This window comes from Lepidochelys olivacea, assembly GCF_965140295.1.
Source record: "Lepidochelys olivacea isolate rLepOli2 genome assembly, chromosome: 11".
In the NCBI taxonomy this organism is placed as follows: domain Eukaryota; kingdom Metazoa; phylum Chordata; order Testudines; family Cheloniidae; genus Lepidochelys; species Lepidochelys olivacea.
The window spans coordinates 73,588,850-73,611,628 of record NC_140421.1 but is presented as its reverse complement, the minus strand read 5'-3'; the positions used below and the strand labels follow the sequence as shown (position 1 = coordinate 73,611,628).

Below are 22,779 nucleotides of genomic sequence, written 5' to 3'. Positions count from 1 at the left end.
CTAACTTGAATTTATTAAAACAGAAAACTTTTTCCAGGGGTCACTGTTTTCATTGCATTGTCAATTTGCATTTAACAGACAACTGTTTCCTAATTTGCATGGAACAGATTGACAGAGCCAGAAGAGTACCCAGAAGTCACCAACTACAGGACAGGCCCAACAAAGAAAATAACAGAACGCCACTAGCCATCACCTTCAGCCCCCAACTAAAACCTCTCCAACACATCATCAAGGATCTACAACCTATCCTGAAGGACGACCCATCACTCTCACAGATCTTGGGAGACAGGCCAGTCCTTGCCTACAGACAGCCCCCCCCAATCTGAAGCAAATACTCACAAGCAACCACACACCACACAACAGAACCACTAACCCAGGAACCTATCCTTGCAACAAAGCCCGTTGCCAACTGTGTCCACATATCTATTCAGGGGACACCATCATAGGGCCTAATCACATCAGCCACAATATCAGAGGCTTGTTCACCTGCACATCTACCAATATGATACATGCCATCATGTGCCAGCAATGCCCCTCTGCCATGTACATTGGTCAAACTGGACAGTCTCTACGTAAAAGAATAAATGGACACAAATCAGACGTCAAGAATTATAACATTCAAAAACCAGTTGGAGAACACTTCAATCTCTCTGGTCACTCAATTTCAGACCTAAAAGTGGCAATTCTTCAACAAAAAAACTTCAAAAACAGACTCCAACGAGAGACTGCTGAATTGGAATTAATTTACAAACTGGATACAATTAACTTACGCTTGAATAGAGACTGGGAGTGGATGGGTCATTACACAAAGTAAAACTATTTCCCCATGTTTATCCCCGCCGCTGCCACTCCCCACTGTTCCTCAGACGTTCTTGTCAACAGCTGGAAATGGCCCACCTTGATTATCACTACAAAAGGTTCCCCCCCGCCCCCACCCCGCTCTCCTGCTGGTAATAGCTCACCTTACCTGATCACTCTGGTTCAGTGTATATGGTAACACCTATTGTTTCATGTTCTCTGTGTATATCAATCTCCCCACTGTATTTTCCACTGAATGCATCCGATGAAGTGAGCTGTAGCTCACGAAAGCTTATGCTCAAACAAATTTGTTAGTCTCTAAGGTGCCACAAGTACTTCTTTTCTTTTTGCGAATACAGACTAACATGGCTGCTCCTCTGAAACATGGCAGCTAAAGTTCCTCATACCATTTATTCAGGTCTCAACAACTTCATCTGAAAACAAAGTGATGACAATCTTTGGTTGGGACACATCACAATTTTATTACTACATGCTACCTATACACAGTGTAATGCATTTCCAAATAGAATATTACTTGACACACTGTCATAGAATCATAGAATATCAGGGTTGGAAGGGACCTCAGGAGGTCATCTAGTCCAACCCCCTGCTCAAAGCAGGACCAATCCCCAACTAAAGCATCCCAGCCAGGGCTTTGTCAAGCCTGACCTTAAAAATATCTAAGGAAGGAGATTCCACCACCTCCCTAGGTAATGCATTCCAGTGTTTTACCACCTTCCTAGTGAAAAAGTTTTTCCTAATATCCAACCTAAACCTCCCCCACTGCAACTTGAGACCATTACTCCTTGTTCTGTCATCCGCTACCACTGAGAACAGTCTAGATCCATCCTCTTTGGAACCCCCTTTCAGGTAGTTGAAAGCAGCTATCAAATCCCCCCGCATTCTTCACTTCCGCAGACTAAACAATCCCAGTTCCCTCAGCTTCTCCTCATAAGCCATGTGTTCCAGTCCCCTAATCATTTTTGTTGCCCTCCGCTGGACTCTCTCCAATTTTTCCACATCCTTCTTGTAGTGTGGGGCCCAAAACTGGACACAGTACTCCAGATGAGGCCTCACCAATGTCAAATAGAGGGGAATGATCACGTCCCTCGATCTGCTGGCAATGCCCCACCATATAGATCCCAAAATGCCATTGGCCTTCTTGGCAACAAGGGCACACTGTTGACTCATATCCAGCTTTTTGTCCACTGTAACCCCTAGGTCCTTTTCTGCAGAACTGCTGCCGAGCCATTCGGTCCCTAGTCTGTAGCAGTGCATGGGATTCTTCTGTCCTAAGTGCAGGACTCTGCACTTGTCCTTGTTGAACCTCATCAGATTTCTTTTGGCCCAATCCTCTCATTTGTCTAGGTCCCTCTGTATCCTATCCCTACACTCCAGCGTATCTACCTCTCCTCTCAGTTTAGTGTCATCTGCAAACTTGCTGAGGGTGCAATCCACACCATCCTCCAGATCATTTATGAAGATATCGAACAAAACCGGCCTGAGGACAGACCCTTGGGGCACTCCACTTGATACCGCTGCCAACTAGACATGGAGCCATTGATCACTACCCGTTGAGCCCGACAATCTAGCCAACTTTCTATCCACCTTATAGTCCATTCATCCAGCCCATACTTCTTTAATTTGCTGGCAAGAACACTGAGGAAGACCGTGTCAAAAGCTTTGCTGAAGTCAAGGAACAACACGTCCACCACTTTCCCCTCATCCACAGAGCCAGTTATCTCGTCACAGAAGGCAATTAGATTACTCAGGCATGACCTGCCCTTGGTGAATCCATGCTGACTGTTCCTGATCACTTTCCTCTCCTCTAAGTGCTTCAGCATGGATTCCTTGAGGACCTGCTTCATGATTTTTCCAGGGACTGAGGTGAGGCTGAATTGCCTGTAGTTCCCAGGATCCTCCTTCTTCCCTTTTTTAAAGATGGGCACTACATTAGCCTTTTTCCAGTCGTCCGGGACTTCCCCCGATCGCCATGAGTTTTCAAAGATAATGGCCAATGGCTCTGCAATCACATCCGCCAACTCCTTTAGCAATCTCGAATGCACCGCATCCGGCCCCATGGACTTGTGCTCGTCCAGCTTTTCTAAATAGTCCCGAACCACTTCTTTCTCCAGAGAGGGCTGGTCACCTCCTCCCCATGCTGTGCTGCCCAGTACAGTGGTCTGGGAGCTGACCTTGTTCGTGAAGACAGAGGCAAAGAAAGCATTGAGTACATTAGCTTTTTCCACATCCTCTGTCACTATGTTGCCTCCCTCATTCAGTAAGGGGCCCACACTTTCCTTGACTTTCTTCTTGTTGCTAACATACCTGAAGAAACCCTTCTTGTTATTCTTAACGTCTCTTGCTAGCTGCAACTCCAAGTGTGATTTGGCCTTCCTGATTTCACTCCTGCATGCCCGAGCAATATTTTTATATGCTTCCCTGGTCATTTGTCCAATCTTCCACTTCTTGTAAGCTTCTTTTTTGTGTTTAAGATCAGCAAGGATTTCACTGTTAAGCCAAGCTGGTCGCCTGCCATATTTACTATTCTTTCTACACATCGGGATGGTTTGTCCCTGTAACCTCAATAAAGATTCTTTAAAATACAGCCAACACTCCTGGACTCCTTTCTCCCTCATGTTATTCTCCCAGGAGATCCTGCCCATCAGTTCCCTGAGGGAGTCAAAGTCTGCTTTTCTGAAGTCCAGAGTCCGTATTCTGCTGCTCTCCTTTCTTCCCTGTGTCAGGATCCTGAACTCAAGCATCTCATGGTCACTGCCTCCCAGGGTCCCATCCACTTTAGCTTCCCTTTTAAATGGAAACCAGCCTTCTGGATAGATTTTAGACAGCTCTCCCCTTAACATTCTAGAAAGTTCAGTCTGCCCAAACATCTCACGTCCCCTTCAAGTGGGATCCCAATGGACCCTCCAGCTGGCATGATCCAACTTTTTAGACAGTTACTTATCTAAAAACAGTTCTGGCTGACCATTTCTGTGGTATAGCCCAGGCCCAACCCTCTAGGATGTGTTGGCCTAAGACCATAAGGGAAAGGGAAACTGAGGGGGGGAGGGATAGCTCAGTGGTTTGAGCATTGGCCTGCTAAACCCAGGGTTGTGAGTTCAATCCTTGAGGGGGCCATTTAGGGATCTAGGGCAAAAATTGGGGATTGGTCCTGCTTTGAGCAGGGGGTTGGACTAGATGACCTCCTGAGGTCCCTTCCAACCCTGATAGTCTATGATTCTATGATCAGGACTTGAAGCTGACTGGTAAGAGGAATGAGTGGAGAGAAGCGTGCAATTGTGAAAACCAAGGAACAGGTGGGGAGTGCAGAGAAAAGGGGAGTGGCCAGGATTGCTAGGAAAGGAGATAGCGCAGCAGGATAAATCCTAACTTGAGAGAGGACAGGAAGGGGGGTTATAGATGGAAGTAAAGCAAAGGTGCATGGGAAGAGCTGAACAAGAATCCTATTGCTTGGTAGGATGGGACGCTTTAATGGGAAGCAACTCTGGGATCCATGTCTGAGCTGGGCAGGGGATCAGCAGACCTTCTGAGCGTGAGCAAGAGCGTGGAAAATTCAAGTGCAACATTAAAAAAGACAATCCCTTTATGGACAGTCTCATGCAGTTTCTCAGTACACACACAACTCTTCTACTTCAAGAACTACTTCCTGCAAGGAGGTGGAAGGAAAGAAGCGCAGGCAGACTTGCGGAGCAATGCCAGGACAGCACAGTCCCCTGCCTGTGCACGTGAACAGGAAGTAGAACCAAAGCATTACACAGCCTACATTTTCAGTATCCAGGAACAGCACAAAACCACCCCAGAGTACACAGTGAAAAATCCAACTGCAATACAGAATTAAATTTCAAGCTGCTAAGATTTTGGGGTGGGGGCCATAGGGTGTTTCGAGTATCAGCATTTTTAAAGGGTTACAAATTATAGTGTCTAAGGCCAGGCCTAAACTAGGAAAGGTTTGCTGGGATAGCTATCCTGACAGAACAGATATTGGCAAAAAGGTGCTCTGGCTGTCAAAGCTTATTTCAGTTCCCCAAGTGAAAGAAGGTACATCAGCAAATGCACTTTTATGCCACTAAAACTGCGACTTTATAAGGCCTATGGTTGGTATAGAAACATAAGAAAAGTTACACCCCTAGCCAATATTAATAAACTAGTGAAAGTTTTAACATAGACCCAGTGCAAACTAACACACCCAGTAGAGAGACAACGTGGGTGAGGTAATACCTGATTGGACCAGCTTCTGCTGGTGAGAGAGACAAGCTTTCGAACTTACACAAGAGCTCTTCAAGTCTTGGGACCAACACATCTATAATACTGAACGTACTCAGTGGACACATACTGAGGCCTGAGTCTACAGTCTGATCCATATGGGTGAAACCAGACATCAAATACCTACTTTGGCAACAAATCCCCCAAATCCAGTGAGAGGCCAAACAGAGGTAAATACATCTCAGCCTTTTTAAACTCCCAGCTGTTAACAATGCCTTTGAAGGAGGCACGGACAATGACCTAAGAATGACAGAAGTTCTCAGGTTCCCATTAGATAACAAAAGCCGTCTACCCCTCTAATGAGCTGGTACATAACTATCATCAAATATACAAAGTACATCACAGTTCTGTAAGATGATGCTCAGCATGTGAAGAAAACGTAACTGTAAAAATCTACTGTGATCTCAACGATTTCTTTTTAAATGCCAAACATTGATCTCTGATGTACAAAACACTTCCCTGCCTCGTTTCCCCACATAGATAGCGGTGATATAGCAAGAACCACAGGCTTATCATTTTTCTTTTTTTAAAGAACAAATGAAGTCTGAACAAAGAACTATTTAGAGTAAGTGCACCTGTTCACAGCATGGGAAGAGGGGTCCAATTAGGTATTGATGTGGTCGATAGCAGTTTGCTATGCCACAGAGTATTTATGTATTTAACAAAAATGGCCTCATCCTGGATTAAGGTAAGAAAGCAACGTCTGTTACGACAGAGATCAAATGAGTCACAAATAGTTTCCATGTCTTGAACACGAACACACACACAACCCACCTAGTAGAAACTATTACAAGTCACCCTTGATCAGATTCTCTAAGGCTTTTAATTTAAAAGTTGCCTCTTAATGTCTTGTCTAAATATCAGACGCAATCATGCAGTCCTGTTAACAGCAACTCCTGCTGATTGAAGAGTAGATTTGTGATAGCAAGTCATTTGTTTCCATCTCTGCAACACAAATTTACAGTGGAAAGCTGGAGAAAAAAAAAAAATCTCTCAGGGCATCAGGGCTGGTGTGTTCAGCCTGCATCTATTAATTCTAGCACAAAAATTGCTCTCCCCAGCCTTGTTAAGGCAGATTTAAAGAAATTCCCAGATTATTAAAGCAAAGGGGGTCTCTGGGAAAAAAACATGAATTTTATTATTTCATTTCTGAGTAAATATCCACTCTAAAAAACCCCATATTGTAACCCCACCACAGTTCAAATTATCCAGTACAAAGATGCCATGTGTTTTTTGTTAGAGATATAAAGTACATCAAAGCCATTGTTATAATATGTATTAATTGAAGGAGGGACTGAGTTGTTCAGTCAGGCTTTCACATTGGGCCTTGGCAAAGACATTTGTTAAAATACAGAGCCAAGATTATATGAATTTGAGGACGTATTACTAGACAGGCTCTTAAACTGCTTAAAATTCAAAGGGAAAATAATACAGTTAAATGAAGTAACGTATCTAGTAAGCCATGCCATGTAGCAACAACTCAGAAAACAAACCTGCAGCAATGAAGTGGATACAAGAGGACTTAACTGAAAAAGTGATGCAACTCCAAAATTATTACAAGAATATAGATATGGTTTGTTCTGAACACACTTCACAGAGAATGCCACCTTCCTGTGAATGTAGAACGTCTGAGAAAATATTTTCCAGTGATTCTAGTGAAGTCCTTTTATGTCATTTAAACATGCATTTAAAAATAACTTGTGGGTAAGTACATTTTAGTCATAAGTCAACTTTTTTTCTTTATGTAATAGGCAGAAGAAGAACTTGAAATGCACTGCATCTCAGTCCCATTCCCTGTCCTCCCCCACCCAAAAAACAAAAACAAAAAAAAAACAACAACCTGGGCTCCTAGGAGGGGGTTCCATCTTACCTACCTACACCCACACCTTTTTGGTCAGAGGTGCGGAAAGATCGTCCTGATTACCTGCTACATTCCCTTTTGTTCTAACAGGAGTTAGAAAAGTTCTAAGTCTCATGGATAATAAAAAGAAAAGGAGTACTTCTGGCACCTTAGAGACTAACAAATTTATTTGAGCATAAGCTTTCGCGAGCAGCTCACGAAAGCTTATGCTCAGATAAATTTGTTAGTCTCTAAGGTGCCACAAGTCCTCCTTTTCTTTTTGCGGATACAGACTAACATGGCTGCTACCCTGAAACCCGTCATTATGCAATGGATAATAAACAACTTCTCAGAGAGCAGTAATGAAAATCAGTTAATCCACTAATTAATGAGAGTGGCTGGCCCGTTTGCAGTACTACTCTGTGCTTGAGAAAACTAGTCGATTTCACTAAGGCTTGAATTAGACTAAAGGGAAGATGCAGCTGACTGGCAAGGTAAAAATCAGAACAAGCGTCTCCTCATACAATTAAGAGGGAAACATTTAGGGCCAGGATCTTGTCCCAATTACATCTGTTTTGTGATGACATAAATGGCCAGCCAAAGAATCCCCGGTTTAGAGGATTTCTCCGGTGGGGCAGAAGCAGCATAGTTGAACCTATGTCACCCTCTCTTGTAGCCTTTAGCATAGGGTGTGCGGCCAGGGAAAGGGGTGTAGCTGGAACACTGCTATCTCTGCCTATCCCCAACTGTTTGAATTGCCCCTGGGAACAAAGGCAACCTTAAGTGCCATGATTAGGGAGGGAGGAGAGGTATGAAACACAGTCAAAGCCACCTTTGTCCTTTTAATTCCTCCTGGGCCTTGCACTGCACACAGCATGGCCAGATCTGTGGACTCTGTCATTACACAGGGCTTGGCTTCACTTGTGAGTTAGAGCGCATTAAAGCAGCCCTGGGCACCCTAACTCATGACACATCCACACTGGCAAGGCACGTAGAGCGCGCACACTCCGTGGCTGGAGTGCTCCTGGTAATCCACCTCCACGAGAAGCACAACGCTTTCTGCGCCCCAGCAGGAGTGCCGCGGTGCCAGTGTGGATGCCCTGGTCTATTAATGCGCTCTGATTGGCCTCTAGAAGTATCCCACAATGCCTGTTCTAGCCACTCTGGTCATCACTTTGAACTCTACTGCCCTGCCCTCAAGTGACCAACCGTCAGACCCACCCTTTAAATTCTCTGGGAATTTTGAAAATCCCCTTCCTGTTTGCTCATCCAGGCGTGGAGTGCTCTCAGCGAATCTTTCCAGGTGACCATGCCTCCATGCGCCAAGCAATCCCCCACGATGGACCAATGGTGAGGTGCTGGACCTCATCAGTGTTTGGGGGGAGCAAGCTGTCCAGGCCCAGCTGTGCTCCATACATAGGAATTACGATACCTTCGGGCAGATACCAAGGGACATGATGGAAAGGGGCCATGATTGGGACGCACTGCAGTGCAGGGCTAAAGTGAAGGAGCTGGGGAATGCCTATTGCAAAGCCCGCAAGGCAAACCACCGCTCTGGTGCTGCCCCTGCAACCTGCTGTTTCTACAAAGAGCTGGACACAATACTTGGGGGCGACCCCACCTCCACTCTGAAGGCCACCACAGACACTTCAGAGCCCAGTGCAACAAGGCAGGAGGAGGTGGAAAGCGGGAGCAAGGGTGCTGAGGAGGAGGGGGACAGCCCGGCATCCCTAGAAACATGCAGCCAAGAGCTGTTTTCAAGCCAGGAGAAAGATGGCCAGTCACAACGGACAGTGCTTGTGGAAGAACACACAGCAGAGGAGGTGCCCAGTAAGCGGCTTTTATTTTGGGAAGGAAGTTGTTTGGTGAGGGCTCTTGGGGCAAAGAGCATTAGGGCTGCATGCATGTCTCGATGCGGAACAGGGCACTGATGTGCTCTCTCATCGCAGTAATCGGCCTCAGTGATCTCTTCAAAGGTCTCATACAGAAGCTGGGCAATCCACTTGTGCAGGTTCCTTGGCAGAGCTACTGTGCTCCTTGTCCAAGTAAGGCTAACATGTCTGCGCCACTGTGCCGTGAGGGGCAGGGGGACCATTGCTGCACACACGAAAGCTGCATATGGGCCAGAGCGGAAGCCGCATTGTAGTAGAAGACCCTCCCTTGCTTCCCAGGCCACCCTCAGCGGCGAGATATCTTCCAGAACGAACTCATCCTGTGGAAAATGTGGGGACAGTGTTCAGTATAGGGGCCCCCTGCAGCTGTTGGCTCTCCCCAAGGCACAGAACCCCAGAGGACAGTACGGCCGTGAAACAAATCAGTCCCCTTACCCCTGTGCTTACTCATCATTTTGGGGCTCCTGTAGGTTGTGCGCGCTCGCTTTGGGATGGGCAATTTCTGCTACTGTTTACACTGTGCTTGTCTTTAAGTACAGGCGAATCATTGCTCTGTCTGGTGTGAACAATGCTGCCTCTGTTAAGTGTTGCATTTTGGCTTTACAGATGCAACCTTGAGATCCCAGCCATCCTTGTTATCAAAGGCCGAAAGACTCCAAAGAATCAGGAAGCGTCCACAAAGAAGCAAAGAGGACCTGCTGTGTGAAGTAATGCAGCAGTCTCTAATGAAAATAAAGAAGTGCAGGAGTGGTGGGAGAGTGAAAGGTGGGTCTGCCAGCAGAAGGCGGATCACTGGCATCAAAGCACAGAGCGGCTGCTAAGCATCATGGAGCGCCAAGCGGACTTGATACAGGTGCTCGTAGCAATACAGGCGGTGCACTTCCGTGCCTCCTCCCCTCCCCCCGCAGCCTTTGTCCCAAAACTCTCTCTCTTGTTCCCCCATGTCACCTCCAATCCACTTTCCCCAACATCTATGTTCTTATCACCACCAGCTGCCTCCAACACCTATAGCTTCATCACCCAGCCCTGCAAACTACGACCCTTACCCACAGCACTCAACCTCCATCACCATGCATTTTAGCCAACCTGAAGTGCAGCACTCATTGCACAGCGCTCCAGACAGGAAGGCTGAGTATGATAACAGGACATACACAAATCTGTGATTGTACCGTTCCCCACCGCACCCCCTTCCTTCGTCCCACACAGCACAGATATGTCATGCCCTTTGTTTCCCAAGCAGTTGTGTTTCTTTTCAAGAAATTAATTTTCTTTTCAATAAATGAATTTTTTGGCTTTGAAAACATTTTTTATGATTGCATTAAGTAAAACATACCGTAGCCCAGGAAAGCAACAGGCACTACAAGTCAGTGCATCATAGTAGCAAAAACAGATTCCTATTAACATTGGAACCACTGCACTTCACTCCTGTGCAGGACACTAGACATTACTGGTGGCTTTCAGCCTCAAATTGCTCCCTCAAGGCATCCCTAATCCTTGCAGCCCCGCACTGGGCCCCTCTAACAGCCCTACTCTCTGGCTGTTCAAATTCAGCCTTCAGGTGTTGAACCTCTGAGGTCCATGCCTGAGTGAATCTTCCACTCTTCTCTTCACAAATGTTATGGAGGGTACAGTACGCAGATATAACCACGGGGATGTTGTCTTTGGCCAGGTCCAGCTTCCCATACAGACAGCGCTAGCGGCCATTTAAACGGCCAAAAGCACACTCCACAGTCATTCTGCACCAACTCAGCCTGTTGTTGAACCACTCCTTGCTGCTGTCAAGGAGGCTCCCTGTGTAGGGTTTCATGAGCCACGGTATTAAAGAGTAAGCGGGATCTCCAAGGATCACAATGGGCATTTCAACTTCCCCTACGGTGATCTTCTGGTCTGGGAAAAAAGTCCTGGCTTGCAGCTTCCTGAACAGGCCTGTGTTCCGAAAGATGTGTGTCATGCACCTTTCCAGACCAGCCTGCATCAATGAAACAATGTCAATGAAATGCCAACGGTGATCCACAAGCACCTGGAGAACCACAGAGAAATACCCCTTCCAATTTATGTACTCTGAGGCTAGGTGGGCTGGTGCCAGAACTGGAATATACGTCCCATCTATTGCCCCTCCACAGTTAGAGAAACCCATTTGTGCAAAGCCAACCACAATGTCACGCACGTTACCCAGAGTCACAGTTCTTCTGAACAGGATGCGATTAATGGCCCTGCAAACTTGCATCAACACGATTCCAACGGTCGACTTTTCTGCTCCAATCTGGTTAGCGACCGATAGGTAGCTGTCTGGAGTTGGCAGCTTCCAGACTGCAACAGCCACCCGCTTCTCCACTGGCAGGGCAGCTCTCAATCTCGTATCCTTGCGCCGCCGGGTGGGGGCGAGCTCATCACATAGTCCCATGAAAGTGGCTTTTCTCATCTGAAAGTTCTGTAGCCACTGCTCGTCATCCCAGACTTGCATGATGATGTGATCCCACCACTCAGTGCTTGTTTCCCGAGCCCAAAAGCAGCGTTCCACTGTGGTCAGCATGTCCGTGAATGCCACAAGCAATCTAGTGTCATATGTGTTATGCGAGTCGACATCACCGTCAGACTCCTCACTGTAAGTTTGTAGCTTAAGGAGTAACTCTACTGCAATTTGTGACGTGCTGGCGCGACCCATCAGCATATTCCTCAGCAATTCGGGGTCAAAAAAAAAGTTGAACGGTGGCACCAAATGTGGACGGAAGCACAGGGATTGCTGGAATGCGAAGTGATGCATCACGGGGCATTGGAACAGGACCCATAATACCCCGCACCCTCGCCCACACCCTTCCCACAAGCCACAGCGCCAGAATGGGAAAAGGTGATAATGCACCGCTCCCAATGCCGCTGCAAGTGCTGCAAATGTGGCCACGCCAGTGCGCCTGCAGCTGACAGTGGGAGCACACTGCAGCGCTTTCCCTGCTGTGGTCTCTGAGGGCTGCTTCAACTCACAGCGCTCTACATCTGCAAGTGTAGCCATGCCCGAAGGTTCCCAAGTAGAAGAGGATTGTGGAGTGCAGTTTATCTTCATACACAAATCCCAGAAACCACCTTGTGATAAAGTAAACAAAGCCAAGTTATCTGTACTACTGCAACAACATCTAGAGGCCTTGGCCAGATGCTGTGCAAACATAGTAAAAAAGCGTCTGCCCTAAAGAGCTTCCAGTCAAACACAAGATGGGATGACAGACACAAATGAGCAATGGAAATATCATTCTAGTACATCTCCCTTGCAAAACAGAAATGTGCCTTCCAGCATAGTCACTGCTGAGTAATGCAAAATATAAGAATGGCCATACTGGGTCAGACCAAAGGTCCACCTAGCTCAGTATCCTGTCTTCCCACAGTGGCCAATGCCAGGTGCCCCAAGGGAATGAACAGAACAGGTCATCACCAAGTGATCCATCGCATCGCCCATTCCCAGCAAAGCCTTTTCTATTATCCTAGCAGAGAGAAGTATGAGACCAGGAATCAAGTCTGGATCTCCCACGTAACACTGCACTGAATTAATTAAACTTGACCAAAGGGCCCACCTTAACAAAAGTATGTTACACATCAACTCTTCAAACTGAATTGCTGCTCCGAAGACAGAACTGACTCATACAAAGGAATTAATTTCTTCAGATTTTTAAAAAGCAAATTACATAAAAAATAAAAGATCACTTTAATAATTAAATAAAAAACTATACCACAGAAGTGTGTGTCAAGACCATGAATATGATGAAATGCCCCTTTAAAATGGTATATGTTGTAGAATAATGAACAGCTTCAATGAGGTGTTTACGGTACACTACAGTTGCATTTCACAGATCCTCAAAAAAAGTGAAAATCAGACATGCAGAGCCAGAGCTGCCTGAGAGTTTAAACAATCTGGAAATGTCTAAATCCATCATGGAGTTTGGAGCCTGTCTTATTTTCCAGAATTTCTGGACCAAAGAGAAGAACTACTCTCCTTCCCCCAACTCCTTGGCTGCTTTCATTACACCGCTATGCTTAACAGCTAAAATAGGTCCATAAATAACAGGGTTTGAAGGCTGTTGATCAAAGAGTATTTAAAAACACAAGGCATCACCCTGGAAAGCACAAAGGCTTGTACCAATCTCCAAGCCTTTTCATTTGCTGACCATTTATAGTAAGTACCATAGCAGCACCTGTCATTGCTGCTATTAGTTAAGGTCTATTGCTGTTTCCATTAGAAGCCCTGCTTTTCAGAGGTTTATAGCTAAGGTGGTTTATTTTAACTGGCTGTAAATTAAAGTGCATGGTTTTCACTTCAGATACCATTTCTTCTTAGAACTCTTTAAATATTGGTTGTGCTGCACTTATTGGGGTAGGCTTGGTATTACTTGCTCCAGTGCAAAATTATAGAAAATTAATAGAAAATAAAAAACCTGTAAGCTAGATACACACGCTTCAGAAGAATAGCATACTAATTAGGATGCTAATTTTTAAGGCGCTGCTACAATTCCTGATTTTGGCAGAACTCCCAATGAAGTCAATGGGTTTTTTAGCCTGAATAAGGAGTACTGACCTAATATTAAAGTAACCTATTCTTCATGGACATAAAAAAAGTTACAATATGAACAGACGAGCAACTGTTCTGCTACGCTGACAGGCTCGTTAGTAGAACAGTTATTACTTATCTCTGGTTTCCTCTAGGTTCTTAATGCATAAAATGTGTCAAGATTCTCATCAGTGATTTCATTTTGGGCGCCCAACTTGACAACACCTTAAAGGGCCCTGATTTTCAAAGGGTGGGTCTTGGCCTAATACATGTATAGACAAGCATGAAAAGGGTGATCTAAGCTGCAGTTATGATGCCAATATAAGCAAGAGTAATGTCAGGGCAATCCAAATATTTTCTATATTATTGCTAAAAAATAAAGAAAATGAAATCATACAATTTTTTATTAAAGTAACACCGACGTTCACAACACTTTTTCTTGCTGATATGTTCTGAAATTCTACATAGATGTATGTTGCTGCATATAAACTGAGCTGTATTATAAAGATTTTGGTCATCAATTAGAAATTATGAGTCTTCTCTGCTGGCATATCCAGAATGCTGAAAAACAACATCTGTAGTTCCAGCAGCATAAGAGTACAATGCCAGGTGAAATATTTTCCATCCAGTACTCATATTGGGTCAACTGTCAGAAAACTACTTAAGATATTCGAGTGCTGAGAAGAGTCATTAACAATGACATCTTTGGGACTCCTTGTTCGTATTCTTTCACCGATTAACTTACCAAACTTGCTCAAATTAATAGTTGATTTCTCCAACTATCAGCACTATAGACAACCTAGAGTACGGCTGTGTTCTTGCTTTTACAACACTGCCAGTAATAAAGATTCAGGCAGCAGAATTTAGCTGATTAAAAGAGATTAGTAACAAAATTATATACTTCTATAATGGCAAATCACTACAACTTCTATTCTAGGCGCTGATATACACAGCGGAACAGAATCCACCTTGCTCTTTCTTAGCAGAACAGTGCTAATAGTAAACATTGACTTTAGTCAGTAAGGTAATACCTAGCTCTTATCTAGCACTTGTCATCAGTAAATCTCAAAGCACTTTACAATGATACAATACAGTATCATTATCCCCAGTTTACAGATGGGGAAACTGAGGCACCGGGAGATGAAGTGTCTTGTTGCAGGTCACCCATCAGGCCAGTGGCAGAGTGTGGAGCAGACCCAGACCACCACATGACACCACAGAGAGAAGCTGTAGAACCAACTGACTAGTGCCATGCTGAATAAAGTGATTATTGTAACTGCGTATTTATTTTTCTGATTAGTCAGTACTAAAATGCATCTGAAGCCTCTTACCTCTAGGCTAACTTATGGTTAGTGCCACATTAATATATTTTAGCAAGGTAGCAGCAGGCTTTAGAAATGCCAGTTTTAATACCAGAAAGTTAGCTCTACACATAATTCAATTTGTGTGTTGTCGGAAGTGCTTCTCATCAGTGAGAGCTTTCAAAACAACGTACTTCACAAATCAAGAAATTCAGAAATTAAAACTGACCCTTCAGTTTTAGCCTATGCAAAATCCAGCATATAAACAATGCAATATTTTCAATTATTTGAAAGCCCTGCAGAATCCAGCCTTACAGAGCAAGTCAGGAATAACCAAAGGGAAAATAATGGGGCCAGTGTCCTTTGCACAGTAAAGGATCTAAAAAAAGGCAGCCTGAAGTCTTTCCCCATTCTAAGAAATAGTTTCTAGTCTAAGAGATACTAGGATCATCATCAAATTTTGTCCTCCCTGATTTTGCTAGCCTCCTGGGTGGCCCAGAGGAGGGGAGTTGGAGCTCTCTCATCCCAGAAGTGACATAGCTGGGATTTTAATCTTTAACAAAACTTTCTTCACAGCTATTTGTTTGAGTTAAATAGGCATATCTGAGGAATCACCTCTCCCCACATCATGGCCATAGTGGTCAGTAGAAACACTCAAGCTTGGTCTCCCTTGTTATAAAGGAGGCACTCTCTGTGAGGGCTACAGAACTCTGGAACTTGCTTGGTCCAATACAGCCTGAATTTGGTGACTTTACAGGCATGCTGCAAAAGACATCCGCTCAACAGGGTCGTTGGAGGGGGCTGACGGCACGCTTCTCACAATGATGAAGAGAGAAGTTTGGGGTTTTTTTTAGGTTTCTTGCTGACCGAGTTCCTGTTTGAAATGAATATTTTAAGGGTGCTGGCATTTTATTTTATTGTATTAGTAATGATGCATCATGGAATCCAAATCCTTGGATAGACATTTTTATCATTTAAATTTAAATAAACCAACTGGTGCTACCAAAAAGTCCCCAAAAAGTTCTGAAGCAGTCTACCAAGCCTTCAAACTCATCACTTACACTGGTTTCACTTCCTTTGTACTCTACTTTATAATCCTACCATTTCTCTAGCTGTCTACAGATTCTAAAGCAAAAAGCAAAGCAGAACAAATAAACAAAAATTTTATGCTCCATTTTATAAGTGAAGAAAAGAAAAGCACAGAACACCCATTTTCCCCCTTTGCAGGTCAGCTTTAAAGATAGTTTGGTAGTTCATTTAAAATCTACTGGGTTTTGTTTGTTAGACTCATAAGGATATTTTATCAGACAATGGTATTTTCATATAATATGCACAAACATTAAATTTGGTGGCAAGAACAATTTTATTTACTCTAGTTTGGAATCTGCTAAACAAGTAATTTTGAAGAGACAAACATTTCACAAAGCAGAACACTTAGAAATTAGAGCCTTTTCTTGCTTATTGCACGTCTGTCTTTATTAAACTTTTTCTTCCTAGCTCTGAGAACAGACCACGCTCTGTATTAAAGCTGTCAAATATCTCCATTAAAATAAAAAATGGAAAGGGAGACCTTGATCCAGAAAAATGAAAACAACTAAAGATGGCAAAGGAAAAAATAGCAGGGGGGAGAAAACAGAAGACGGTGTTGCCATAGCAGCTGTCTTTGATAAAGTCATACGTAAGAAGGGAGGGAGTTACCCTAACAATAATTAGCCTCCTTAATTTTGGAAAAACAGAGAGAGGCTAAACTGAAACACAATTTACAATGTAATTACTTACACTAAAGAAAAAGAGCTGCAGTGTTCTAAAAACATTGACAATGTCTGGCTTGGAAATAATTTTTTCTTTTCAACGTATTGAGGACATTTTCTGTGTAGGTAACATGGTGTTTGTTTCAATCACCATATCTAAAATCTGAGATCAATGGCCAAAACGTTTATTATTCCACAGTACAATTATTTCGGAGTTAACCCTACATGTATTATTCTGACACATTTCAGAGTAACAGCCGTGTTAGTCTGTATTCGCAAAAAGAAAAGGAGTACTTGTGGCACCTTAGAGACTAACCAATTTATTTGAGCATAAGCTTTTGTGAGCTGTAGCTGCAGCTCACGAAAGCTTATGCTCAAATAAATTGGTTAGTCTCTAAGGTGCCACAAGTACTCCTTTTCTTTATTCTGACACAACCTCCCTGTTGCTCGCCCGGACTCTGGAATCCCCAGCATCTAAAAGTATTTTCTCTGTGGTGTCCTTGTATTTATTGTAAAGGGAGGATTAGTATGGAAGCCCTGAGAGTGCTCTGTACTAATGAAGAAGGATGGGAAGATTGGAGGCCTGCCTGAGTGTTTATTCCCATTCTAGGCATCATCCCCACCCCAACCAGAGCTGTTAGAATGTGTCTGAGTAGCACTTCACACAAAGTGAGGGCCCAGGCTGTATCTTCTTGGGCTAGTATCACTATACAGTAAAAATATCTCTCTTTATAGAAATCTTATCTTTAGGGTTTGGGTTTTTTTGCTGGGGAAGGAGGAGTAGGCATTCAGTGAAATTGAATGGTGGTAAATTCAAAACTAATCAAAGGAAATACTTTTTCACACAACATGTAATTAGACTGTGAAACTAATTGCCACAAGATGTCATTGAACAAGATTCTAAGAGGGAATGGACATTTGTAAGGATGACAAGAATATCCACAACTATGTCAGTTAATGCCTAAATAAATGGGAAAAGATATTAAACTTCACGTTTCAGGGCTTAAGCTAGATCTCTAGTAGGGATCAAGACAAGAGTTACAGGGAGACAAGTTATCCTACATTCGTCTGCTGAAGGGTTTCTTAGACCCTCCTCTAAAGCAGCTGGTTTAGGTACTGTAGGAGACAGAACACTGGACTAGACAAACCACATGTCTGATCCAGTAATGCAATAGCTATGTTTTCTTCCTGTTCATAGACAAATGAGAAGGGACTTCCATCTACTGTAATTATAATATACATTCCACAAAAGAGAGAAGTTGCTGGGCTGCATGGTTATTAATTCAGAGCTGCACTTCCAGAGAAATCCCAAGTGAACCTGACACACTGAGAATGATTTGCATGCTGTTTACTGAACGAATGTACAGGGAGCAGTGGACTTCAGTACCAGCCTCAGACTTGAGGATGACTAGTGATAATTAGCCCCCACTAATTTTATTTAGTTCTCAATTAACAGCAATATCAAAGGTTGTGTGTGTGTGTGTGCGCGCGCGCACATATACACAGGAAACACCGACTAGTCTTCCTGTGATCTGCAGTGAGAAGAGAGGAATTATCCAGCTCTGGTTTCTGAGATACAAATGCTGCTTGTGTTAATGTTTCCCTTCAGATAACCATCTGCCCAATTTTGGGAGAAGAGAGAGGACATGTTTGGAGGGGTGAGAAAAGAAATCCCTAGAAGGTTCCAGCAGCACTCACGGATTGAGTTTGGGAGTGTGAAGCGTAGTGTTATTTGATTCCTTCCCCTCTGCGGACACCTCTAAGTACTCCCAGTATCCCAGGAAGCCTGAGGACTTTGGAGTATTCTCTGTCAAAAGTCTATCATTGGAAAGAGCGAAGGGGCACTTGTTAAAGAATTTGCAAGTCTTTGCTGCTTCCTGTCAGAATTAACATGCTTATCTTCCAGTGATCTACATGACTTGACACAAAATTATTTTTTTTACTGAGTTTCCTTTTACCTCCCAACACATCTTTAAAATTTATGAAAAGCTGCTGAACCGAGCCAGACAACTTACTTAATAGTAAAAGAAAGATGCAGCAAGCCTTGTCTCAGAAATGGAGAGATCATTTAACAACAACAAAAAATAAAAAAATGGAAGGAAGGGTAGTTAAGGGTAGTTAAATTCTAGAATCCTAATCATTGAAGGTTTTTAAGAACAGGTTGGACAAACACGAGTCAGGGACTGTCTAGGTTTATTTGGTCCTGCCTCAGTGCAGGTCCTGATGACCTCTCAAGCTCCCTTCCAGTCCAATACTTCTATGACTGACTGAGTTTGAAAAAGGTAAAAACAAAAATTTTCTGCAGCTGCCTCACTACTGTTAAAAAAAAAAAAAAAAAAAAAAGTTGGGTATGCCTTAAACCTTCTGGGTTCTTAGGAAGGTATTTGCACAGGTCCTCAGCGCACCGGGGGTGGGGGGGGTGGGGAAACCAGCCACATGTGAAAGGTTTATGCAATGGAGGACACACTTACAAAGGGTGGAGGACACACTTACAAAGGAGGACACACTTCACAGTATTACTTCCACTAACTTTAAACATGCACACATTGTCCAAAATGAAAAGTTTACTATTCTTGTGATGTTTTAATTACAGGATCATTAAGCCTGGAGTTACTAGCTGACTAGGCCTACAAGCTCAGACTTTCTGTAGCATTGTGCTCTGTTACGCCCCCTCCATGACACTGGCCCTGGGCTTCCCTAGCCACTTGTGGCTCGTGTGGCCCCCTAACTCTAGGGGTGTTTCCTAGTGTAGGGGCAGCTGGTTGGCTGGAGAAAGAGATGCTTCTTATGCCGCACCTATGCAGGGACAGGCCTGTGAGGAAAGGAGGGACGTTACCTAGGAGCAGACAGGTTTCAGATATGAGTGGGAGGAGGAAAAAGGGAGCTGCTGGGTCACATTTGCAGGAGGGAAGTGGGGAAGGAAGAGAAAAAGAGCCCAGAAGTTGAAGGCCAGATTGAGGGCAGATACATCATTTGGGTAGGAATCCTTCTCTAGAGCGGCCATGTGAGAGTACAGAAGGGTTATGACTATAATTTAAACATACTGGCCAAGTAAAAAGAAAAGACGAAGAGAAACAGCAGTAGGAAGTACAGCCCCAATACAGGAAAGTACTTAAGCACAGTTTCATGGGATGGTTTTGGTCCCTAAGAATATCATGCCGTTTTTGATTGGCATCAGGGAGAAACTGTGTGACTTGAGCTTCCTGTCTTCCTTTCTAGAGATGGCTTACACAGTTCTTCCTGCCAGATATCCTTCCATCATATCTGGGAAGTGGATCTCACTATTTGAAAGCCAATTTCCAACTGAGTCAGGGCACCCTTGCCTTGTTGCCGAACGCAAGATTGTCAATTACAAAAGTTAGGAAAAAAGTGTATTTAGAACTCGCATCCCTAGTTCCCAATATGATGCACTGAGGTCACCTACTGAGAGAGCTCAACACACACCTACAGTTCTGAACTCCACCACCACGTGATCCTTTAGCAGGGAAAGTCCGTTGTCTTACGCAAAACAGGCATAGTAGGTATAGATTAGATGATGCACTATGACAATGCACATACCAGAACAACACCCTTAAATATGCAATAATGCACACAAAGGTTTCTGTTTAATTTTGAAACACAAGAATCCTAATTCTTGGAACAAATATACTTAGTCATCAAGTCCAAAGTTTCAGATTCATGCTGGAAATGATGCCAAAAGCTACCATAAAGGTGTTTAATTCTGAAAATATTTTTTCCTTGAACTTATTAGGGAGTATTCAAAGCCATCAACTGATTTGAACTTATGCAACAGCGAGAAGCCTTCTGTGATTCTAATCCCATTTACAAGCCGGAGAAAATGCTTTCTAATACAGATCTCAAAAAGATGTGGAATTGTATGAACCCAGAGCATCTTTCTCTACAGCCCCGTCTGCACAGTCTGAGGAGGAGCAGAGAAGGGGTAATATTTATTGGAAATTCTAAACCTGATGCATAATAGACATTTTTTTTTCAAAAGTTCACAGTCTCTCAAATACCAGAATTTTACACTTTAATGATACTTACCACAAGTGATTTTTCTAACCTTGCTAGTGCACTAATTAAACTGTTTTGACTCTGCAGATTATAGTTCACTACAACTTCCAAATACAGTTTCCTTGGACTTTTACCTGCCCTAGTTTCCCCAAGCAGCCAGCAGAGAAAAAGTTTCCACACAGTTTAAAAATATATAGACACCACCATCAGCTGGCTGTTCAATTTGTACAAACTAAGAACTTATAGTAGTAAGTCCTACAGAAATTCTGCAGAGTACCTTGAAGAGCAGGTGATGTTAATTTTCACCAAGTCCCACAAGATCCCATGCAGATCATACCACAGGACTGACTGCATAAAGGTAGGAAGCCAATTTCAAGCCATTATCTCCAAAACTAGCAAGGTAAGCAGCTAATGTGGTTGGGAATCTCTGGGTACATTTACACTGAAATTAGAGGCAAGCTGGCTGACTCGGGCTTGCGGGGTTCTGGCTAAGGGGACCCTTGCAGGATCCTAGAGTTCAGGCTCCAGCCTGAGCGCAAACGTTGACACCTCAATTAAACAGTCCCTTAGATCTGAGCCTGAGTCAGCTGCCACAGGCCAGCCATGGGTTTTTAACTGCAGTGTAGACATATCGTCTGTGGGCTGCAGGAAGGGGTGCAGCAGGTTGCAGGCTCATAGGAACATGTTTATTTAAAGCAATAACATTTCACTGAACCAATGAAACGTTCACATCCTCAGCACCTACTTTTCGAAAGCAACAAGTATTTTATAGTTGTATCAAAAAAGGTGTTTCAATGGGGATTCAATTTTCTCTTTGGACTTTAAGGAATATTTTAGATTTATCAGAGGGCAGAAAGATGAATTAAAAAAGGATTTACCTTTTCGTCCAAATTTAGAGAGAGAAAAAAAGAATCAGCTTATCAACCTAATAATCTGCTTCATTATTTCCCCTAAATAGGAGCTAGATTTTAAGAAAAGTTGGGTTCTATACAAAGCTAGCACATATGATAAGAGGCCCCACTCCTGGAAAGACATCAGCATATTATGCATAAAATTGACATAACTGAGTTATGCAGTGTGGTTCTAGCTGTACTTGCCCTGGCATATTAGGGAGACAAAGTGGGCGAGGTAATAACTTTTATTGAATCAACTTCTGTTGGTGAAAAAGAAGCTTTTGAGCTACACAGAGCGCTTTATGTGTGGGCTCAAGCCTTTGCAGGGTTGGGGCCATAGTCTGGAATATCTTCTCCATTCCCACACCTTTCCTGTCCACAACATTTTCATTCCCTCCAGACATTTCTTACCGATCTGTATTGGTAATATATTTTATCAAATTCATTGCCTCCAATTGTGATTTCTGGGATGTAGCGAGGGATAGTTGTAGGGTTCACCACTTTATGTTTGTCCTCCATACTAAAAAAGGGAAAAAAACAAAACAAAAAAACCACAGTTATGTCCATCCTTCTTGGAAATAATTCAATCAACTTTGAAATTCAGAGAGATATTGGAAAACTGAAATGCATTAGTAATCTGGATGCAAAGGACAATAAAGAAGTCATTACTTCAGGCAAACCAAATACAAAAAAATGATTTTTTTTTTCCTACTTAAACTATATTTCTGCAGATGTAGGGTCCTCTTTCGGTTCTACTGTATGCATGAACTGACTGCCCCTTGCACCCTTCCCTATCCCATTTCAATATAGCCCTTTTCCCATTTGGCCTTTATTTGAAAGAAAGGCTAACTCTTCTAATGGTAGCTCTGAAGTTGCTGGAAGCCTGGTGTGTCAGAGAGCTGCAACTACTTGCTTCTATGAACGTTTCGGTTTTGTAACTCAGTAACAGATATAAATAAAACAGATGGATTTTTTGTACTCCGTTAATGTTTTGCAAATAGCGTCCATGCGCTGGCATTTCATTTGCAGTGGAAGGATGCTTTTCTCATCAATATTAATCTATATTTCCATCTCTAGTGAAATGAACAAATCGCACACATATGGCTCTGTCCCAGATAAAATTTGAGCTTAATACAATAGCTTCATATTGGTTTTTTTTTAATTGAGTTCGCTTAAATTGTGTAGATTAAGTTTAGCCCAACTAATGAAATAGAGATCTTACTTGCATTTTATTCTAAATGCATTCAAAATAATTTAATACACTCATGGTCTCCTCTTCCATTACGAGGCTATCAATATGCAGCATCTAAATTCTATTACTTTTTCAGTAAAGAGTTTGTATGGAAGTGTTTTTAAATGTACCTGGCAACATACCAGGTGATCCATGTGCACAAATATTCAACAGAACAAGAACTGGCCCAATAGTAGCTCTTGACATGGTCACATACAACACCATCTTCAATTACTGGCAATCT

General features: G+C 43.2%; 1 protein-coding gene across 2 annotated transcripts in view; it reads right to left on the bottom strand.

Annotated features, from left to right (window-relative positions):
- NDUFA10 (NADH:ubiquinone oxidoreductase subunit A10) overlaps positions 1–22,779 on the bottom strand; it is an 85,309-nt gene that overhangs the window by 965 nt on the left and 61,565 nt on the right. The window contains exon 9 of one of the 2 annotated variants that reach the window (XM_084643031.1): positions 21,716–21,824. The exons of the other annotated variant lie outside the window; for it this stretch is intronic. Coding sequence (XP_084499157.1) covers positions 21,716–21,824 — 109 coding nt within the window. The remainder of the gene's footprint in view (positions 1–21,715; positions 21,825–22,779) is intronic. 2 annotated transcript variants of the gene reach the window in all.